The 16,438-nt window shown below is 46.1% G+C and overlaps 1 protein-coding gene across 20 annotated transcripts in view; it reads left to right on the plus strand.

Annotated features, from left to right (window-relative positions):
* The window catches only part of PHF21A (PHD finger protein 21A), a 213,343-nt gene that overhangs the window by 174,106 nt on the left and 22,799 nt on the right, over positions 1-16,438 (plus strand). For 15 of the 20 annotated variants that reach the window (XR_011968918.1, XM_072617697.1, XM_072617708.1 and 12 more), the window contains 4 exons: positions 406-657; positions 5,662-5,913; positions 10,875-10,964; positions 12,627-12,920. Coding sequence is in view for 19 of the 20 variants with exons in the window: in XM_072617697.1 (XP_072473798.1) it covers positions 406-657; positions 5,662-5,913; positions 10,875-10,964; positions 12,627-12,920 (888 nt within the window). In the remaining variant the exon portion in view is untranslated. The remainder of the gene's footprint in view (positions 1-405; positions 658-5,661; positions 5,914-10,874; positions 10,965-12,626; positions 12,921-16,438) is intronic. The other 5 variants (XM_072617713.1, XM_072617707.1, XM_072617712.1 and 2 more) reach the window with 3 other exon arrangements.

Here is a 16,438-nt window from a genome sequence, read left to right on the forward strand (position 1 = left end):
CTTATATTTTCTTAATCTGCCATGGGTTTTCAACGGGTATTGTAGAAATGATTTCATCTGGTGACTTAGTTGTTTTGAAAGAATCCGTAGATACATAGAGGGGACGGGAGCGCAGTGAGAGGAAGAGGCCAGAAGTAAGTAAATCTGTGTCTGCACCGGGATAATCCCCAGTGACTTTCTGGGCTGTCTTAAACAAGCCACTGTTAACTAGTTAACGAGTCTCAGTTACCCCTGCCTTTTAAAAACAGTGTCTCTTAACTGCATCCTTCCTGTGTGTTCCTTTCTGGTACTTTGAGTTCTTCCAAGGTCGATGCTATCTCTAGTGTATGTGACTTGAGGTCCAATAAAAGGGGATTCACCAGCAATAACATTCTAACACCTTTGATGTTTGTCTTTATCTCATAGAAAAGGGTCGTGGAACAGCTTCGGAAGAATCTGATAGTAAAACAGGAACAGCCAGACAAGTTCCAGATCCAGCCATTGTCGCAGTCTGAAAACAAGCTTGTGCCAGCCCAGCCACAGCCACCACCGCCACTCCCACCTCTCCCATCACTCCCGCAGCAGCAGCAGCCGCCGCCGCCACCGCCGCAGCAGCAGCCGTATCACCACCAGCAGCAACCAGCTGCCCCCTCTCCTAACCTGACCGCCCCATCACAGGTGAGCCTCTGGTATTAGGGGAATGCAGTACAACAGGTACTCGTTGAATGTCCAGGGACGTCTTAGACAAAGGGCTCCTTCAGGCCTGGGGTCTCACCTTTGCAGCACATGCTGCAGCAGGTCCTGTGGACCCTCTCAAGGGCTAAGTGTCTGAAGCTCAGAGAACTTCTTCACTGCCAGAGTAGCTCCCAGCATTGGAAGTCGTACCCACCTTCAAGAGCTCTCATCCCATAGTCTGTGATCCATACAGAAGGAAGTAAGCCTTGTGCTTAGCTCTGCAAGAGAGCTGGAATTTTCACAGGTTCATCTGCAGCTCTGGAGGTAGAAGGCCCTCTCGAGGTCCTCTAGGCCCTGTCCTCCATTCTTTCCCACAGAACTGTCCCAGAAGCCACTCGACTTCTCCCTCCTACCAATAGTGACCATCTCATAGGGCAGAATCAGTCCTGGAGTCTATTGGCTAAACCCAGCCAGCTCCAAGCAGGACTTGAATGACTGACAGCGTTCTACAGCCCAGGGAAGTCATCCAAAATTATAGGGGCAAAGGAGGACATTTCCTACTGCAGTGCAGGCTAAGAATCAGAGTACCACACTTGACCTCAGAACACATAGGCTGCTACCCAGGATCTTCCACTTAGTAGCTAACCACATGACCTGTAGGACCTGTCCCACAGAACTCTGATCAGGAAAGCCTGTGTGAGAGCAGTAACTCACCTTAATGTAACAAGCTGAGGTCTGCCCATCCTGTGAAGCAGGAGTGCTGTTACCCCCATTTTAGAAATGTAAATGTTAGCTGCTATTCCTCAGGAAGGAAGGGACAGTTAACATCCCACCTCTCCAGAAAAAACGGCGTCATAGGCTAAGGTCAAGAAAGCCCTAGTAATATCATACAGCCATTGGCTTCTGAGAAGTTTTGCCTTAATACAGAGTTGAAGATGTGTTGAAATTTCAATGAAATTAGTAACTGTGGCCAGCACTGCTCATCGGTGGGACTTCCTGTGCCAAGTTAAGTTGTCCCATTCCTTCCCTTCCCTATCAAATTTAAGTATTAGAAAGGGAAGAGTTCCAGAGGTGAAATGAAGAGATTAGTGGGGTAACAGATTCTTCCTATGGACAAAATAGCCCAAAAGAACAAGTGTGTTTTTGAGCTATAACTGTGTCCAACCCAGCGAAAACAAAGGAAGCTTCGTAGAGAAGATCCAGGCTGTTCTGTTGGTGTGTTGCCATGTGCTCAGCAAAATTCAGTGGAGTGCTCCAGACAGAGTCACTCATCGAGGACTTAAGCCAGGATCACAATGCCAGGGGATCCACCCTGGGGGGCATCAGCAGGAGCTTTCTTCTGGCTTGATTCTTTATCCAGGCACGTTAGCGATGGCAGATATTATCTGTACAGAAAGAGAGCGTGAAAAGTTGCTGGTTTAATGCTGTATCTCAGAAGCAACTTTATAACATGTAATGTATGTCAATCAGGGAAGGTCCTGTAGAATTTGGAGCTGCTCAGGACATGGCTCATCAGCCAGGCACAGGCCATATTCACAGCAGGGTCTCCCAAAAGTTTATTATAGTTTATAAAAGCCTTTGGAAATAATTTAGCTTATGAATAATAGGACGTAAAAGCTATGTTATTCTAGCTTATGACGGCTTTTCTAAGCTATGATAACTTAAAACGGCACTCAGACTTTGGGGACACCCTGAATAATGAAACCTGGATGATAGGAACCGAGTTTTCAAGTTGAAAATAAGAGGAACGTTTCATTCTGGGATCTGTCCTCAAGCAAATGAAGGAGCCTTTAATCTGAGAATTTGCTTATCCTTGAGTACGTAAATATTTGGTAATGGTGATGTGGAAGGGTCCCATCCCAAAGGAATTGCGTGCAGTGAGTATTTTGGCTTGGCTGGTTAGAATACAGAATGTTGGCGTTTGAGGGATGTATTTAAAAGTACTTTATGCATTATCCTTAAAAGACAGCAATGCTAGCTAGCCATGATGCTAATAGCTAGAAATGAGGGGCTTTTACCTCCCCTCTTGGGGAGACATTTTGGAAGTTAGGAATTCTGAGCTGACTGAATGTCAGCCAGCTCGGATCACTGTGTGTGTTATTTTTCAAGTAGGGCTTGAACTAGTTTCTTTGTGCGCAATGGTACATTTGGAGCGCGCCACGTTGATGTGAAGGGAGTAAGGTAGAATTTCCTCTTTCCTGTTGGAAAAGCATTCTCTTTGTTCCTTACTGTGTAGCCCAGGGAAATGTTCCACGCTGACAGTGTTCCAGATTTTGTGACGCGTCCAGAGGACAGCGTCTAGCCACCTTGCAGTCTTTGTTTACTTGGTACTAGCAGAAAGTTTGCTCACTGAGTACCTCGACTCTTACTCATCTAATGAATAGATTCAGTTTTTTTAGGTTCATTTTTTAATGCCAATCAAAATGTCTGTAGTTTTTTAAAAAGCAGCTTTTATTTACAACATAAACAGAAAGAAACAATTAATAAAACGTACTGCAAAATAAACTCGCAGAGGAAAGAGGGGAAGTCACCTGGCCATCACTTCCTATCCTTGTAGAACAGTGACATTGTACAGTAATAGATAAAGCAGTCAACAATAGATATGCAGGAAAAATAAATTCTTTATTAATAAAAGTCTCCTTTTGCATGCACATTGGAGCCTGTCTAATCTTGTAAGCACCCCTGCTTTGTTGGCCAAAAAAACCTGATTTCAAACTAGGTATCTTGTGATTCCCAGTCCTTTGCTATGCATTTGGGCATTAACTTCCAGGTCACCTCTGTGTCATGAGTTGAGTTTTATTCAAAGTTAAAGGGCCCTCTAGTGAAATATCCAGGAAACTGCTACTTTTTATTCAGCACATGAAGATGCTGAGCTAATCTTACTTAGCACCAGTTAACTTTAATCAAAATGTGAGGTTTTCCTTCCCTCTTCTTCCCCATACTTTGTTTCTGTTGTGGGAAGAATTAGAAAGAAAAATGAATTTTTCTAGGTTTACCAAGTTGCTGGAAAGAACCCTTTCCACCTTGGCTCTTCGGTGGTTTGTGTTCACCTACTCCCTGGCCTGATGCAAAGAGTGGTGTGGGATCAGGAGGGCAGAGCCATTATCATCGTCAGGGCTTTGCGTTAGTGCCTAGGGTCCTGTCTCAGGTGCTGAGCAGAGATGGTGGGTGACACGGGCACCTTCCCTGCCCCGGGGGCCACACGTGCACCTGAAGGATACTTAATCATTGAATAAAACGTTAAGCCCCGACTCTGGCAAGGGCCAGCACATTGCAGGAGTTGGGGTCACAGGTTGGATGAAAGTGGGGCTTGTTTGTTACCTGCTCCAGCTCACAGTTAGGATCAGGATATGTCGGACAAAAGCAGAATAACCTGTCGTGAAGAGCTCTGTTCACAGAAGGAGCAGCGTATCTGGCAAAGCCTTTTTATTCATAGGAAAGGGGTTTTTTCCTTATTTTAGAATGCTCAGGAAAAACAGCTAGTGATAGGTCTCTTATATGCTGTAGCTCAGTAAGGTAACATATCTAGAGTTTTTATCACCTCAAAATAACAAGTGATGTATCTTTTCCCCAGAGTAATAGTTACATGTTGATGTTTCTAGTTTATAATTGAAGAAATTAGGGAAAATGGGGAAAGTCATTTGTCCACTGACCTCTTAAAAAGGGATAGCAAAAGTTCAGAGGGTATTTTGCTTCATGTTATTAGTGAAGAAAGGTTGAATTATATCCTGTGGGGATCTGATGATGGACCAAGTAACGAATGTGTGCAGTTAAAAATGCAGAGAGAGGTGCTCAGAGTCAATGTGGGTGTTGGGAGGAGGGTTATAGGACAGAAATGGGGCTCAGAGTGGATCCATTTGATGAAAGAAACTGAAGTGCATGAATAGTAAGGGAGGAAATTCGTATTACCTTTGGAGACATCTAGATTTGCCAGCAAAAGTATGGAGAGCTTTGGATTGGTCGAGAGTTTAAAAAAAGGAAGCCTGAGTTAGCGTCAGCCAATAGCTTGTTTGACCAGATGGTTTTTCTTGTTCCTAGGCTCTCTGGATCCTCAGTGGTACCTAACTGTCAGGCACCTGTCTAGTGGTTGGTGGTCTCCTTTTACTTTGTAATGGACAGATTCAATTACTGCAGGGAGAGAACCTATAAGAGTCTCGTTCCATAGATTCAGGTAACATCGGTGGAAACAAGTCCAGGCCCTTATCCCATCCAGTTCTGGAGATTCATTGGTATCTGTCTGAAGTAGGGGGAAAGGGGAAGGGTGCTTCTCTCTTGGTTTCTTTTATTTAATCTCTGATTGCTATAGCACTCTCTAGAGAAAGTTTCTGTAGTTAGTGACAGCCAACTTCGAAATCAGAGGATCTGATAATCCTCTAATACTTAGAACTAATATTTACTCATTTAATGGGTTGATACATTTCATAAAACTTGGAGCCTCAGAGGAATTAAATTGTGGTGATCCTTGTATAAGTTTCCTTTCCTCCTTCTCAGGGTAATAATCAGAAAATGTGATTTTACCCCAAATTTTGTGTCAGTGACAAATCATTAACCTTATATGGTGATTTTCCCATCATTTGGTGAGATCGTTAAAACTGAGGGTGGATCAAGTGTGCCCCTATCAATTTTGCAACTTTTACATAGCTTATTAATATATCATAATAATGTGCATGGTAAAATAATATAGAGTCAAACAGAGGAATTTGTTCTCCCTTCCCCCTGCATCTCTGAAACCCCATTCATTGCTGAAATCACACATGATATAAGCTGCAGTGGTTATCAGGAGGTTACACACGAAAGAATGAAACTGAATTTGGACACTTGGGAGCACAAGCGCTTCCTTTCCCCGAAGGATAATAACAAGTCTGTTTTTGAGCAGAACGAAGGTTATTATATCCAACATCTTGGTGGACTGTGTGACTTAGGCCTGGCTTCCTCAAAACTTAGTAGCATCATAGCAGCTAGTGTAGACACACTGCCCCGTCCTAACGTACCTTCTCTCTCCTTCAGAAGACTGTAACTGCAGCTTCTATGATCACCACAAAGACACTACCTCTTGTCCTGAAAGCAGCAACCGCAACCATGCCTGCCTCTGTTGTGGGCCAGAGACCCACCATTGCCATGGTGACTGCCATCAACAGCCAGAAGGCCGTGCTCGGCCCCGACGTGCAGAGCACGCCGGTCAACCTCCAGACGTCGAGTAAGGTCGCTGGGCCCGGGGCAGAGGCTGTTCAGATTGTGGCAAAAAACACCGTGACTTTGGTAAGCCAGTAATTGTGGTCCTTGGGTGTCTGTGAGCAAGGGTTTGGAATCTCTCCGGGTATTTAGAGAACAGGTCCATTCAGGGACCTTTCAGATTTTCTCTTCTGACATTGACTTCTTTAAGCATGCATGTGTGTGATCAAATTTAGGAAATTCAAGAGGCATTTAGAGTACTTTGTTAATACTAACCAACTCAGCACATTGATGGTGTCATTGTGGTTTATTTGGAGAAAAACAATGGGCCCTGCAGCAGGACGGCCCAGAACCACATGATTAGGAAGCTTTTTAAGGGTAAAACCCTTTTCTGAGTTGTTCTGCTCTGCACCTTGGGAGACAGTCTATGCAGCCTTTGTGAGAAGGCCAGCCAGCAGTCAGATCTGAGTGTTCCTAAAAGAGGCCTTGTTGGTGGTGTGTTTAATGTCTAAAGCAAGGCAGAGCTAGTGACTTGGGGTTACCGCAAGAAACTGCCAGAGATCAGTTGGTACCTGAAGTGATCAGAATCATGGTTTGCTGGGACCTCAGAGGCCATCGAACTCCCCTTTGCCCTCTATCTAAGGGTATCCAGTCTTTGCTTGAAGACTCCTGGGGAAGAATTCCCTCCCACCCTCCCTCCCAAGGCAGAGCATTGTACTTTGGGATGAGACTGGCTGTTAGAAAATCCTTCTTTAAGTAGAGCCAAGACTTGCCTTGCTGCCAGTCTAGTCCTTCCATGTGATGGGCCTTCATGTACTTGAGAATAGTTATCATGTCTCTCCTAAATCATCTTCTTTTAGTTAAAATCTCCAGCTCCTTCACTCGTTCCATGTAGAGCACAAACCTGGGGCCCCTTCCCATTCTGGTCCTTTTCCTTGAGTACACTTTCCAACTTCTCCATGACCTTCCTAAATTGTGGCATTTAGAACTGAATGGACAACACCAGCTTTGTTTGTATGTATGTGGAAGTGTGTCTGAGATGGGGAATAGGAGGCATTTAACCCACTGAAAATGCAGAAGATGCAAGAGACTCATAGGAGCCCATAAACAGGTTCACAAAACCCCTAAAGCACTCAGCCCAGTGATTTAAGAAGCACCTAAGTGCCTACTGTGTGCCAAACCCTGGCACTCTGCTACAAAAGGATAGAAAAAGCTAAAGCAGCCCCTGGCCATGTCACCTCCTTTCCAGGAAATCCCAGTGGCTCCCCTGTTACCTCCATCTGACTTTTAGAAACCTGCCTCCCTCCCTTCCCAGGCTGCATGTAACTTCATGCCCTCCATGTACTCTGGGGTACTGTGATATCAGCCTCCTTTCTGGTTCTCTCACAAGATAGTCCCATTCCTGAATCTGGGCCTTTTTCCTGGCTGTCCCCCAGGCCTGGAAGGTGCTCCCTCCTCATCTCTGCCTCCTGGCTCCCCTGGCCCCCACCTCCTGCTCACTCACACCTTCCCTCCATTGATTAGCTCCAGTGTACCCTATCTCATGTTTGTCTATGGTTGTTTGCACATTTGTCTCCCTACTTAGACTTGAGTTCCCTGAGGGCAGGAGCTTCTGTGCATCCCCAGCACTGAGCACAGAGTTCTTGGTCGATAGTAGGGAGGAATTGATAAAGGCTTGTTGATCCAACCTCAGGAGCTCATGTTCTAGTCGGGGGAATGCTATACACAAGGCATGTGGCCCTGTGACAACAGCAACAGTAGCTGACATTCCTCCAGCACTCACTCTGTTCCACGCATACCTCATTTGGTCCTTACAGCAACTCTGCAGTCAGTGCAGTGATGACCATAGTAATTACCCTTACCTGTACATCTGTCAATAATAATTATCTATTAACCATTGAGAATGATAGTTTTCGTAATCTGTGTAACCATCAGTGATAAAAATGATCCTGATGGGGGGAGCAATATATATGTATATATACATACATGTGTGTATGTATATGTATGTATGTATATGTGTGTGTGTATATGTGTGTATGCACATATATATCTATACGTAAGATACATACTCCTATAAAGGGACTGAACCTGGGAATGGGAATGCCGTCAGGGTAACCTTTGACTCTTGGGTGACTCTTGGTTAGTCTGTCTCCCTCCAGGACCAGCTCTATGCTGCTGGTCTATTTTCTAAAGGTGAAGAGGAGTCCAGGAGGAAGAAGGCAGCCTAGTTCTCATTTCACCTGACAGACCATGGAAAGGAGTGGCCAGGGAGAGCACCATAGGACTGTCACCTCTTGGTCTTGGACACATGCCTGGCATCACATTGGTGAGGTCAGCTGCTGTGGAATACCTAGGGATCTTGCAGCACAGTCAGTGTCCCTCCCATCCTTGTCACACAAACTGTGACCTGCCATGCTGCTCCCATGTTTGACTTGTGAAGTTGGTTCTGTGAGCCCATGTGTTGGACTTTCCATTTGATTGTATTCAACTCTGCTTTCCAGCCTGTAGCCATCTTTATAGATCCTGAGCTTGCCATCCAGCATGGTCCCTAGCATTCCTAGCATTCCATAGCACAGGACTAGACGCAGATCCCCGAGGCACTCCACTTTAGACCTCATTTTAGATTGACACTGGACTGTGAAGGGATGTTCTTCAGGTCTGGCCATTCATCTAAATTCCAGATCTGCCCAACTGCCTGCCTTCCGTCCAGCCCACATCCTTCCATCTGCTTCTCAAGGGAGAAATTGTGTTTAGAATATCTCCCTAAGATAGGTGACTGCTACCCAGATCCTTGCTGCTCCTGTTGGCCATGTCGCTATGTCCAAAAGAAATGAAACTGGTCTTGATGAAACTGTGTTGGCTCTTAGTTGTCGTTCTCATTTCTAGACCTCACTCACCATTCTGTCAGTAGTCCAGTCTAAAATTCTGCCTGGAAGTCAAGTCGAGCCATTCCACATTTTGGAAAGCACTCTTCCCCAAGTCTGTATTTTATAGTCTTTAGTCCCCGTTTTAAAAATAGGGATGACTTTTCTCTGGGCTGGTGGCAGCACTCTCTCCTCTTAGTGAGGACAGCCCTTCAGGAATCAGTGGCAGTGGATCCAAGGACATTTAGCTCACCTGCGCCTGGTGCCTTGGCCTCCTTGAAGACAGCTGACTTCTCCTGGGTCTCTGCTCCACTCCTCACAGGCTGTCTTTGCTCTGTCCTTTCAGAAAAGAGCTGAAGAGCCCTCCCTCTTCTCAGCTTTTCACCAGCATCATTCTTCCTATTTCTGATCCTCCTCTTTTCCTAGAGAACTCACTGAACATCATCTCTTCACCTGCCCCTACTCTCGCCTTATGGACACGCCCTGTATGTCCACATCGTTCTTTTTTAGCAGCAGCCCTTCTTCCCTGCTCACTGCTATTTCTCTCACCATCTTTAGAATCTTATTTGTGAGAGCCTCCTGTACTGACTTCTCATGTAAAAACCAAGAGTCCATGAGATTGTACCCACTGAGAAGAACTCACCCCCAGTCTAGGATATGTGTCAGACACTTCCTGGCTTTTCCTTTGCTTCTACATCACAAAGTCTAAGATGCAGTAGATCCTCCCCTCCCCAAGTTCCCATAGTATCCCATTTCTCCTTATTGGTGAAAATCAAATCCAGAATAGAAATTTTCCGTGGATGAGGAAATGACCCTGAAGTCAAGTCAAGAAATTGCTCTACTTTGGAAGAAGAGATTCTCCAGCAGATGCCTAGAGACACGAAGTTGTCCATTCATGGGTTGAGATCTGATTCAAAGACTCTTTGTCTATTTGCCATCATCTTTAATAAGAATCTTTGATAGCTTTGGTTTTTACATTACCTTTATTTCTTCGCACAGTAGGCCATTCCTTAGAACAAAATGATTTAAAGAGGGCAGGGTAGTTTAGCAAAATTAACCAGTGTATCAGCTGGATTTGCCAGCGCTTGCAGTGTTTCTACCCCCGACACCCCACCTTTGTCTATAGAGGTGGACCATGCTCAGTCATGATTCTATAATGTTCTGTGCCCAGTGTCCAGTGTAGTTGTACGTGCATCCTGTAAGACTTTTCTGTGTTCTTCCCCCTCCTTGTTCCTTCTGTCACAGTAATGTTTGTTCCAGTCGTATTAAGTTTGTTGAGTCATTTCCCTGGAGATGGGCATCGACTTTGTTTTCATTTCTGTATAGCTCCTCTCTTCCCCCCACCCTTTTTCTGAGTTGTTTTTGTTGAATAAAGGATCCTGCTCCAGGTTCACATTTCAGTCACAGGTCTCATTCTTCTGAGTCTTTTCCAAGAGACCCAAGAAGCCCCATTTTCTTCCTTGTAGTACGTTCTCTCAGTCATCATTAATTAATCATTATTAGTAAATGCTCATTAATGCTGTCTTTGTACATAGACACCCAGGGTTAGAGGCTTGATTGCTTGTTTTCTTTTTAAAGTTTTTTCTCCTTTTAGTTCTGGGTATTTCTGTGACCATTCTTCTGTCCCGTGCTAGAGTTACTCTGTATGGCATCTAGCTCAGTGGGTGGATTTGGGCAGTTTTCTCTATCTTTTCCTTTTCAATTTAAGGCCTTTTTTAATGAAATCTGCAAAGTTCCAGGCAAAGATGTTCTCCTGAGTCCTTGTCAGGTACATGCCATACCTTGGCCAGAAGCCCATTCATTATTCCTACAATTTTAAACCTGCTCAGATAAGAACCCCTCTATTAGGTGAAGAGCTGTTTGGCCGGCCAGCCACACTTGACAGAAACTTGCCTGTGTTGTAGAGCCAGTTTGGTTTGTTTTTTTTAATACATAAGTGCAAGTGTTGGAGAGTTTCAAAGGAAATTGGCTGAGCTCGCTCTGCCAGCCATGTTCTACAGTTAGGTGTGTGATGGAAGAGAAAGGGGGTTCACAGAAGAATGGGATGGCTGGGGGGTGGGGCAGGGGGAGAGCCCATCTTCCAAAGAGAAGTGACCCCAAAAACACTCTTAGGGAGCTTAGCTTCATTGGTCCTGCAAGCAAACCATCTCCTCCAGTTTAACTGTTTCTTTCATGTTTGCTTAGCAGGTTCAAGCAACACCTCCTCAGCCCATCAAAGTACCACAGTTTATCCCTCCTCCCAGACTCACTCCTCGTCCAAACTTTCTTCCCCAGGTAAGTGGGTGAAGACAAGCCCAGTGAAGGGAGGCGGCCTAAGAGCCGTTCTCTTCAGGTCACATTTGACAGATAATTCTGGGTGCTGATTTCTAGTCCCCAGTAAAGGACATGTCATCAGCACTTAACAGGGAACAACAGACAGAATCTTAGAAATGCTCTCTAGATTTGGAACACCTCTTAACCATAAGGGAAACTCTGGAGTCATTTGACCAGTTCCTTCCTGGTAGCAAGGAAGAGACAAACCGATTTCCAAGGGGTTTCTTTTCCCCTGTATTTCTTACGAACCTGTGACTATATGCTAGCAACATAAAAAGTGAAGGAAGAAGGGGTCAGCTTCATTGAGAGGACTGTGAGTTCTGCCCTTACAAGTCAGGGGGCAGAGTGGAGCGCCCAGCACAGGAAGGCTTAACCAAGCTGTGTGGCCCTGCACATCATCTGAGCCTCATTCTTCTCATCTACAGGAGAAGTGGTGATGTCTACACTACCTAATGACAGAGTTCTTGTGAGAACTGTTGACGTGTATTCCTAGTGTCTTGTTATTGTCCAAAGGGTCTTTGACCTTGGCACAAATAACGGCAGCTGGATAGACCCCTTAGGGTGTTATTTCAATTCTTAGACAGTGACCAGCACCTGTTCTGGCACAGTTAAACCTCTGCTAGATTGACTTGCTGGGCAGGCAGGATGGGAATTTCCAACAAGAGCCACCCTCACAGGAGGCCCATTAGCAATAGTGAGTCTAGAGCATAGGTTCCCAGAGTGGGCAGTACCACCCCCTGAGTGCACTGGACTGATCCAGGGAGTGCAGTTGGGGGCATTGAATAAAAATAAGGGGGCAGTGGAAGCATAAAGAGAAGAGGATTTTGAAAAACTGTTCTTGCGTGTTCATACGTCTGTTGTGTAACAGGGTTAAAGTCATGATTACATTATTTCCAAATAAACACACAAAATGCAAGTTATGACACCTCAGTGGTCAAGTCCACCAACAGGTCTTAACAAGCAAGTGTGGGCAGGCAAGCGTCGCGCATTGTCGGAAAGTCTAGCACACGTTGGCAGGAATATGTGTGTGTGATGACTTGTTATGGTTACATGATGCAGTATTACGTCATCAAAATATTAATGCAGGAAAAACATCCGCAAATTTATAATAATTTTTTAAATTTCAAAAAACCATTAAAGGAATAAAGAAAGATTTCCAGGGAGGCACTGAGTGATTTTCTTTTGAAAAGGAGATGGTAGGCCAAATAAGTTCGGGAACCTCTGGTCTAGAGCTTTTTCTAGGGTCACAGCAGAGCTGGGATGACAGCTAAGAGCAGGTAATTTGGAAGTCAGAAATGTTGGAGGAGCTGGGACTCTGATGTCTGTGAAGAAGCTAGAAAGTGAACTGTGACCAGCTCTGTGTAGAGAAGAAGCATGATAAATACAGGTGCCCAGGACTCCTGAGCCCTGAATTCAGGCATGGCCTGTGCCAGGGGCCCAGGATGGCATTGGAGGTTCTATGAGAGCTGATAGCCCTCTCAAGGCTCTGGGCTCAGAGGGCATTGGCATCCAGTGGGACAGATAACTTCAGGTCATTTACTAACTCTTACTTCTAGCTTCCAGGAGATGTTTTGAATGAGAAGACAGTGAGTCAGGGCTGCTCTTTGCTTCATTCCCCTGCAGGTCCGGCCCAAACCAGTGGCCCAGAACAACATCCCCATCGCACCCGCACCCCCTCCAATGCTGGCAGCTCCTCAGCTCATCCAGAGGCCTGTGATGCTGACCAAATTCACCCCTACATCCCTGCCCACGTCCCAGAACTCTATCCACCCCGTGCGCGTCGTGAACGGGCAGACAGCGACCATTGCCAAGACATTCCCCATGGCCCAGCTCACCAGCATTGTGATCGCCGCTCCTGGGGCCCGCCTGGCTGGGCCTCAGACTGTGCAGCTCAGCAAGCCAAGCCTCGAGAAACAGGTACCATCTGCAGGTGCCCTAGAAAACTGTCTTGTCAGCATTCAGGGATGCTCAGCATAGGACCTCTGTTGGCTCTCCAGGAAAGCCCACAGAGTGTGCTCCTGCTGCTGCCTTACTCAGGATGCTGAGGCACAGAATGGGGGCCACATTCCTTTCAGGCAGGTCAGAAACAAGCTTCACATCTCAGCTCTGACACAGTTGTTCTGGAAATGAGACCAAAAGGGGCAAAAACAGAGCTTTAAAAAGAATCTGGCAAAGTCCTTTTCACCCTCGAGGATAGAGACATTTTCAGCCTCACTGTCAAAGGCTAACTTTCATGCAACTTTCCAGTCTATGTGTCCCTTCAGAAAGAAACGAGGTCAGAGCATCTCAGGGAAAGGGCCCTAGCACAGAAACACCTGCCCACAGAAGAGAGACAGGAGAGATTCACCTTTCAGCAAAAATCAGTGCTGGGGGAAGAGGGGCTCTCCCCAGAAAAGCAGGACCATGTAGAAGAATGTTGTCACTGACTCCTAAACGGAGCCCCGTCCATCAGAGAGCTCTGCCAAATGGTGATGACCAAAAAGGCCTTTTGGAAATGTGCTGTCCCAGGACCAGGCTAACCAAATGTGCTGCTCGTGCCTCTCTCTGAGGCCAAGAGCCACTGGAACAGCCAGCATCATCTTCATCACCGCTGAGCATTTCCTGTATGCAGGGAGCTGTGATAGCTGCCAGGGATGGAGAGAGACCTGATGCAGAACCTGTTGTCAGTGCATTTATAATCTGACAGAGGGGCACCCAGTGCTGGCCCCCAAAGAGCCTCAGTAAAAGAACTAATGAGATTCAGCCACCTGCAAGAGGTTGGGGCAGAGTGCCAGGAGATTGTAGGAGGGCAGCATTTTCTCACTCCCCTGTTTGCAGGGGCTGGTCAGGGCTAAGGCTTAAGTGGTTGTGTCTTTAGACCAAGAAGGGGCTTCACCAGGTGGTGAGGGGCACAGTAAAGATCAGGGGATCCGATCAAGAAAGCAGGACCAGTGGGGGGTGAGCAGAAAGGATTTCTGTTTGGCTGGAGGAGAAGGGCCAGACAGCTAGGCAGGATCCAGGTTGTGAAGGCCCTGCAGTGCTCACATCAAGGATTTACACTTGTGCTTGGCTTATGCCTAGAGCAGAGATTCACAGCACCAGAATCTCATTCTCCAAGCACCCAAAACTCTTCATCTTCCTGCTTCCCAGAAAGGACTCACGGCGCAGACAGAAATGGTTAATTTGGACAACAGCTGTTTTTCTTTTTGTTAATCTCCTCCCCTTCCCCTTCTGATAATGATATCTCCAAGGAAGGGTGATTTTTGTTTCTCCTGAAAAAGTTTTTCTTCTGTTTTTTCTTCCCTTCCTGAACCCTGACCTTTTAGTGATGCCTGTTTTGGGCATGAATTAGCCAGACACAGATGTATTAATTAAGTCATTCTAAGCATCTCAACTTTAGAGTGAAAAACCCAAAGGAACAAACATCCCTCATCCTTGTGTGGAGCTCTCTGGCACAGCCATTTCCACTCAGAATTTATAGACTTCCCAACAGAAGACAAAATTCCACAATCCCAAGTTACACAAGAGGACAGGATGTAGGCGATCATCTGGATTCATCCTACAGAACAGTAGTAACTTGGAGAGAATCCTTCTCCTTTTAACCTGGTGGGAGGTGAGCTATGGAGATGCTTCTGGGCACTCCTTTTGGGCAGGTCGTTACACTCTTGATCTTTCCAGGAGTTTTCTGTCCTGGGCTGATCAGGCCTCTAGGCCTCTGATGAAAAGGCTGAAGGGCGAGGCCTCATTTTGTAATTACTTGTTTAAGATGGGTGAGATTTCCCAATCAGATCAGGTCAGACAGTGGACAAAGAGGTTAAGAAAATAGAATTTCTCAATATTTCTAAATGAGATATTGGATGGAGAGGACATGCCGAGAACCTCCATGGACTTCCAGACCTAGCTGAAGTTAGTTTTTGAAGTTTTTTGTTTGTTTTGTAAAGGCTTTTGACATCAGGTGGGACACCAGTAGAAGAGCTGTCAATTCTTAAAAAGGAAAATATTCCTTTTTAAAAATAGATTGCCTTTTTTCACTCTCCTTGGGAGGAATATCCTCTCAGGCTTTATTTTTTTAGGTTGGCCTGCCTCCTTGCATCGTAGGATTATATTTAGAAAGAGCTGGTCATGGCGACAGAATCCATTCTTGGGATGTCCTGGTATCTAATTCAGCATAGTGTCATCCCAATACCATTGACAGGGGTAGGATCTGAGAGAAGTCAGAAGGGCTCCTGTTGGAGGTCAGTCAGTCAGTCAGTAAACATTTATTCGGTGTTTACCAACCACCAGTCTGCCCCCAAAGAGCTACCATTCCATTCTACTGGGGGAGGGGTGTGTGTGAGCAGGGCAGAGGGAGAACTGGATGGAAGAGAAGGCCCCAGCAGGAAGGAGGCCTGGAAAAGGCCTCCCAAAGAAAGAGGGCAGTGCTTCAGCTGAGCCTTGAAAGCCATGAGGGAAGCCAGTTTAGGGAGACAGGATGCAGGCCAGGCATTCCAGCCAGTACAAAGGCAGTACTGGTATAGAGGAGCAACAACAGGTTAAGATCCAAGTAGCTGGGCAAGGGGGAAGGGCATTCACCTGCCCAATGAATGGTGAAGAAGTTTACGTGCCCAACAGAAGCAGGAATGCTTGTCTTGGAGGTAACAGGGAGCCAGTGGGGAGAAAGGAGTGGCCTGCACTGTGGCGGCGATGTAGAGGACCCATCAGACAGGGGAGGGACTGTAGGTGGGAGACTGAAGAGAAGGGTCCGGTTGTTGTCCTAGTCAGAGGGCTGTTCTAGGAGGCTGGCTGAGAGAAAGGTAGAAATGACTGCACTTGACAAGAGACAAGGCCTGCAGTGAATGTAGGCGGGGAGTGAAGAGAACCAGGAACAAGTTTGAAAGGCCTGGGGCAGGGGTGGGGAACCTGTGGCCTTGAGGCCATATGTAGCCCTCTAGGTCCTCAGTGCGGCCCTTTGAATCCAGACTTCACAGAATAAATCTCACATGTGGTCTTGAGGCCACAGGTTCCTTACCCCTGACCTGGACCTGGAGCTCAGGGAGAGACCCTGACTGGATAGAGAAATAGAGAGAGAGAGATCTAGGAGTCATCTGTGGAGAGATGGTAAGGGAACCTAGGAGGGCTAATCCAGGTAGCACAGCAGATGAAAAGACAGCCCAGGAGACCAAATAATAGAATGCCCATTAACAGGGGAAAATAGGCGTAGATTACAGACGTCTTTGTGTGTCAGTCACTCAGATCATCCAGGGCTAACTGGAAGAGTATTTACAGCACACCGAGAGTATATAAATAATTTATTTACCTTATTAAAATCCAACTAATAAAATGACTAGTTCATATAGAACTGCCGATAGCCTGGGGGTATGCGGTAGGGGTGACTTGGGCAAAGATCCAACACCACAGCAGTCTGATGAATGGGAGGAGAACCAGGAGACAACAGTCTTGTGAAATATCAGACAGGA

This window comes from Notamacropus eugenii, chromosome 6, assembly GCF_028372415.1.
Source record: "Notamacropus eugenii isolate mMacEug1 chromosome 6, mMacEug1.pri_v2, whole genome shotgun sequence".
NCBI classification, from domain to species: Eukaryota; Metazoa; Chordata; class Mammalia; order Diprotodontia; family Macropodidae; genus Notamacropus; species Notamacropus eugenii.